General features: G+C 43.2%; 1 protein-coding gene across 1 annotated transcript; it reads left to right on the forward strand.

The window, feature by feature from the left end:
* Positions 1-2,441: 2,441 nt before the first annotated feature.
* mpeg1.1 (macrophage expressed 1, tandem duplicate 1) lies at positions 2,442-5,548 on the forward strand. Its single transcript, XM_030358914.1, has 2 exons — positions 2,442-2,921; positions 3,624-5,548. Exons 1-2 carry the CDS (start codon positions 2,481-2,483, stop codon positions 5,289-5,291), a joined length of 2,109 nt encoding a protein of 702 aa, XP_030214774.1. The 5' UTR covers positions 2,442-2,480; the 3' UTR covers positions 5,292-5,548.
* Positions 5,549-6,355: the final 807 nt, after the last annotated feature.

A 6,355-nucleotide genomic window follows, 5' to 3' on the forward strand; every position in this document is an offset into this window, starting at 1 on the left:
TGAAATGAGCCTGAAATAACAGGAATTTTCCTTTAAATTGAATCCAAAATCATATTTAATATGTCTCATATTGGAAACTTTGGTTGGCTTTTATTTTGAAACTCCACATCAGAATGTTCTGAATCCTTTTGCGTGACTCCATGGGGTCGTGAGCTATAACCCTGAAGTGAAATGAGCCTGAAATAACGGGGCATTTTCTTTTAAATTGAATCCAAAATCATATGTAATATGTCTCGTATTGGAGATTTTGGTTGGCTTTTACTTTGAAACTCCACATCAGAATGTTCTGAAACTTCCTGTGTGACCCCATGGGGTCGTGAGCTATAACCCTGAAGTGAAATGAGCCTGAAATAACGGGGCATTTTCTTTTAAATTGAATCCAAAATCATATGTAATATGTCTCATATTGGAGATTTTGGTTGGCTTTTAATAATAATAATGATAATAATAATAATGCATTTTATTTAGAAAAGCGCCTTTCAGGTCACTCAAGGACACTGTACATCACACACAATAAAACACACAATGAAATATACAAAAAACATGATAAAATAGACATAGAAAGGACAACATAATAAGTTAAAATACATAGGGCAGAATGGCAGGAAGCAAAGGTTAGAGAGAGTAGGCAGTCCGATATATCTCCAATATGTCTCATATTGGAGATTTTGGTTGGCTTTTACTTTGAAACTCCACATCAGAATGTTCTGAAACTTCTTGTGTGACCCCATGGGGTCTTGAACTATAACCCTGAAGTGAAATGAGCCTGAAATAACAGGGCATTTTCTTTTAAATTGAATCCAAAATCATATGTAATATGAAAGAAAGTCTCACCGTAAGCAAGATGCGATTCGCGGTAAAATCAGCGGTGTGGAATGAACCATTTTGCGCTTTTTCCAAGGGGCGTTAAAAGAGTAGTCACAGCAGTGTTTACTTTTTTGGAATACAATATTGTAACAATTTATTAAACTAATACGCTAAGCTTGCATTTAGATCGATAATCATCATGAAATTCAGTTATGTTATTAAACTATTTGAACAACAACCAAAAAATACGGCCTTGGCCACATGTCCTTGGGTTTAAGGCTCTGCGATGTGATTGGGCCAGACCCTGTAAATTAAGAAAATAAATGAAACAATGGGAAGATCTACCTGTTATATGGGCCGGCCAGACCAAGGAAAAAAAAACAAAAGAATATGCCCGTGTGTTGTCGACCCAGGGAGACCTGGTCTGCCAGAGGCACGTTCAGCCCTGATGTTATGGGTTGTAGGCCCCACCCGACCCTCACTCACACATATTGCGTCATCTCCCAATCATCCCCCGCATGTTCCGCGGCTACAATGTTCATGGCATGCCCCACAAACCGTTTCAGTTCCGTCAGCACTATTTGGCCGATTTGGCCTTTCTTTCTATTCAGACTGCAGACTGAAAAAGCTGACCAGACTAAAGACGCTGTCGGCGGCGATCATTGCTTCTCCGCCCAAGTGCATATACACAGGGGCGGCCCCAGCACATTTGGCGCTCTAGGCGAGCTTCACTCCTGGCGCCCCCCCCCCCCCCCCCCCCCCAGGAGTGGCCCCAGCACATTTGGCGCTCTAGGCGAGATTGTTGACGGGGGGGGAGGGGGGGGGGGGGGGGGGGGGGTTTTGAGCGATTGTTGACGGGGGAGAGAGACGTGGCCGATAAAAATATATATATATATTTTTTTTTTTTCGGGCGCATTATTTTGCGCTCCCCCTCTAGATGGCGCTCTAGGCGGCCGCCTAACCCGCCTGTAGGGAAGGCCGCCCCTGCATATACAGATAAAAACCTCAAAGAGAAGTGGTTTTCATCGCGTGGGCAGCACACGTTATTTCCCTCAAATTCCAGCAACCGTAACAATGTATTTGTTTTTCACAAATGCATGTGCTGGGAAATCAGGGGATTTCAGAAACCACTTCTCTTTTGGATTTGTTTCCTTAATTTGATAAACACACTAACATTGGAACCTTAAATATGGGGGGCCGTTATTAATTATTAATACAACATTCTGAACACAAGGGTTTCATGGAAGATTGAAATAGGTTTTCAACAGGTTCTACAGCAGTGGTTCTCCAACTTGGTGTCTCCTTATATGCATATGGAGTCGCAGGAGATAGTGAAAGTTAAAGCTTTTTTCTGTATTCTGGAAATTAACCTTGGACATTAAACGCATAATGTACTCCTTATCAGCCTTATGTATGACTTGTGTTACTGTGTAAATAGGACGAAGGAATTTTATCAAGTAGGGCAAATACACATGAATAGGAGAAGCATATTTCACTTTCAATACGTCGTTCGAATGATAAGTCAGCTTGAGGTCGGCTAAGGCATTAAGGAAGGGCCCTTAATGCCTTCGTCAACATCATGTGATTTATTCTCAACTGAAATAGAATGTGGAAGTGAGAATGAACAAACAGATACTCACGAAAACATCGATAGTATCATTTCTGATCCAACCATGGCAATGAGAGCAGCACTGCTCCTCTCGCTCCTCCACTCCTGCTACCTTCACCCCCTTGGTCGGCCGACCAACGGGTTGAACCAGTGTCGGACCACCCTCTCCATCACGGCTCTGGAGGTGCTGCCCGGTGGAGGCTGGGACAACCTGAGGAACATGGACATGGGTCGGGTCATGAACCTCAGCTACTCCCAGTGTCAGACCACCGAGGACGGCCTCTACCTCCTCCCAGACGAGGTCTTTGTCATCCCCCAGAAGCAGACCGGTGTGGAGTCCAACTCGGAGATCCTCAGCTCCTGGTTGGAGGTGAAAAGCACAACGTCACATACTATCAACATGGACGCATCCTACCTTTCTGTGCTGAACGCAAAGTTTTCTGTGGAGAACCAGAGAATGAAAACTCACCAGGTCCAAGAGTCATCCACCACAGCGAGAGTACAGGTGGGTTTTGTGTCACGATAAAAAGAAAAGAATGTCAAGTTTTTTATTTGCTTTCTAAAATAGTTGATGGACCTCATTGATCAACTTTTTTGTAGTAGTAGTTGTTACAATACTTAAGTCAATTATTGTAAATCATTAGGTTTTTGATATATTATTATTATAATAACGATATTAATATAATTAGATACTAAACACATTTTGTCGAGGTTATCAAACAAATGTAGGTTTTTTTCGAATCGGAAACAGCGAAAAACCGTTACAACATATTGTGCGTCTTTGTATCACAAGATTGTGGTTAGATTGGTGTGAGTCTCTTATCACACAAGCCATTTTTTGAATAACTTGATCAAGTTAAGAGATTTTTTTTTATAATTTAATGTTTGGTATCCATCCCTGTCAACACTCAACTATTTGTACAAATTAAAAAGCAAAGTATTTTTAGCTACAGGGCTATGGCAAAATATTAGTAGGTGTTTAGGCTAAACGATAGCAGCTTAATGGCAGTAAAATATTTGAAACTGTTTGAAAAGGTTAAAATAATTGAACTACCCAAATATAAATGTATCAGACTTATTCAGATATATTCACTAAAGCCGACTTACAAAACAAATTCCGCTGCTAGTAAGGGGTCCTTTTTTGACACCTAATTAACGTGATTTGCCTGAACCTTAACCTGCATGCATGGAACTCTGTTTCTCATAGGTCCGCAACTTGGTCTACACTGCCAAGGCCTATCCTGATTTTGCTGTGGACTCGAGCTTTGCTCAGCAGGCAGTGCAGATAGCAGACGCCATTGAAAACAACCAGCCCAAGCATGCAGCATATCTTTCTGAGAAGATGGTGCTTGATTATGGAACCCATGTAATCACGGGTGTAGATGCTGGGGCTACTCTAGTCCAGGAGGATTACCTCCGATCCTTATATGTTGCCAACAGTCAGTCGCAGACCACCTCTGTCTCAGTACTCGCTGGCTTGAACTTTTTCGACAAACTGAAGTTCGATATTAGCAGCAAAGACACCACACAGAACTCCGCGCTCCAGGCGTATCAGTCCAACATTTCATACTCTCTAACCCAGAGTCACGGAGGTGTACCCTTCTACCCTGGTATGACCATGCAGAAGTGGCAGGAAGGCACCAGAAACAACTTGGTCGCCATTGACCGCACAGGGCTTCCACTACAGTACTTTATAAACCCCAAAACCTTCCCTGATATGCCAGAGCCCACGGTCAGCAGGTTGGCTCTATCGGTGAGTCACGCCATAAAGCGTTACTATGAAGTCAACACACGCCGGGGCTGTGTCGACATCAACTCCAAGAACTTCAACTTCCAGGCTAACGTGGATGACAAGTCGTGCCAGGGTCCGGCCACAAACCTCAGCTTCGGTGGTCTCTACCAGCAGTGTAGTCCGCTCACTGATGACGCAGATCCACTGTGTCAGGCCCTAGCCCAGAAGAACATAGATACAGGGGACTTCTCCTGCCGTTCGCCATACATCTCCACTCTACTGCGTTCAGAAGTCAGGCAGGAGGGTTACAATCAATACGAGTGTCAGACAGTATCTCACAACTGCTATTTGTTTTTCAAATGCCACCGCGAGGTGTGTGGCAACGTCTATTACGTGCGCAAAGCAAAGATCGATACCTACTGGTGCTCTGTTGATGGAAAGGCCCCTGAAGATTCTGGGTACCTGTTTGGAGGGATCTACGGCCCCTCCCTTCTGAATCCCATTACCAAATCCAAGAGCTGCCCTCTATACTTCATCCCACAAAGGTTTCTGTCAGATGGCCTGACGATCTGTTTGAGTAACGACTACGAGATGGCTACTGCATACTCTGTGCCGTTCGGGGGCCTCATCAGCTGTGAGTCAGCCAACCCACTGGCAGGGAACCAGAGGCATTGCCCTGCAGAGTTCAGCCAACATCTCGCCACAGTCAGCGATGGCTGCGAGATCCTCTACTGCGTCCAGTCGGGACTGTTCACTGGTGGGCAACTGCTGCCAATCCGCCTGCCTCCCTTCACTCTGCCTCCGTTGATTGGCACAATGGGTATGAGTACGGAGGTGGCGGTGATGAGTGAGGGGGAGCAGAGCTGGGTGAGAGTGGGCCAGAACAAGAAGTGGACACCGGTCCTGTCAGAGAACCTAATGGCAGTTATACGGGAGCTCCAAGTAGACCCTGGTGAGATGACAGCAGGATCCAAGGCAGGATTGGCCTTTGGGATCATTGGTTTGCTGGGGATTCTGGCTGTAGGAGGGGTGTTTCTGGTAAGAAAAAGGGCCTCTAGGAGAAACAGCTATGTGCATATAGATGGACAACCACAAATGAGTGAGACAGCGGTGCTGCTGCCAGAGGAAGAGGTAGAAGAATAGGGGCCTAGTATGACTCCAGCTGCCGGAAGGTTTTGAAACACATAGAAGTATAGTAGCAGCATCATCTGTTGGGTGTTAGATTAAATAAATACTGACAATAATACTGTCCATCAAATTATCTTTTCATAATTATTACTTTGCTTTATAAATTGTCCATCAATAATTATCAATGAATGTCATTATGCTGTCTGTATCTACCATGTTTGCCTGTATAATTCCTATTGAATTAAATAAAAATGAGCTATAATTTAACCTTATTAGGGGTCCCCTATTGTTTCTGTAATGTTTTTTTCTTTTCTCAAATTCTGTAAAAGTCATACTGCAGCCTAGGCCGCTTTAAATGTGTGGTACTGCACCCAAAGGTGGCTATTGTAAAAAAAAAATCATGAATTAGGTTTATTTCTCCTCACCAGATTGACCTTGAAACAAAATTCTTTCACCATATTAATCTCTAAAATCAGATGCATCTTTTTCACCCCGGTCTTCTGCTCTAAAAATGTTTACTTTTCCCACAATTTAATGCTAAAAATTACTTCTCCAACTAAAAAAGTATTTTTTTAGTTGGAGAAGTAAAATGTTATCATCCAGTTTCGTGGAAACTGGATGATAACCATATGTAGAATTTGCTTCTTGATTACAGGATTATAGGAAAGAGATTCCCTGATTATTCTGAAAAGCAGTTTAAAATCTAAGTGCCCCATCACCATATTGTTCTATCAGAAATCTTGATGTCGAGATGTCGAGGAATTAAAGATTTAAGAAGATTTTAGTAAGATAACGCAGACCCAGAATCAGCATTTAATACAATTATTTATACACAGAGAATTAGTGTCTTTTAAGTCTTCTATTGTTCTCTGAGGATATCGGAGTGGAGAAGACAAGTACATATGAAAAACCACTGAAAAGGGAAGTACTGTGTGACAAGAACGTTATTGTTTGTTATCTGTGTGGATGAACAAAGAGCGCTGGTGTGGACCTATGAAGGGAGTGTGGTTCATCTGCTAGCCAGAGGCCTTGGAGCCCATGTGTATGAAGGGGTGATTAGGATCAGACCTTAGGGGGGC

The sequence above is a fragment of the Gadus morhua genome, chromosome 6 (assembly GCF_902167405.1).
Source record: "Gadus morhua chromosome 6, gadMor3.0, whole genome shotgun sequence".
Lineage (NCBI taxonomy): Eukaryota > Metazoa > Chordata > Actinopteri > Gadiformes > Gadidae > Gadus > Gadus morhua.

Coding starts and splice junctions, on each gene's coding strand:
- mpeg1.1 (XM_030358914.1), top strand. CDS start 2,481: ATGGCAATGAGAGCAGCACTGCTCCTCTCGCTCCTCCACTCCTGCTAC. Junction 2,922..3,623: donor CCACCACAGCGAGAGTACAG/GTGGGTTTTGTG, acceptor TGTTTCTCATAG/GTCCGCAACTTGGTCTACAC.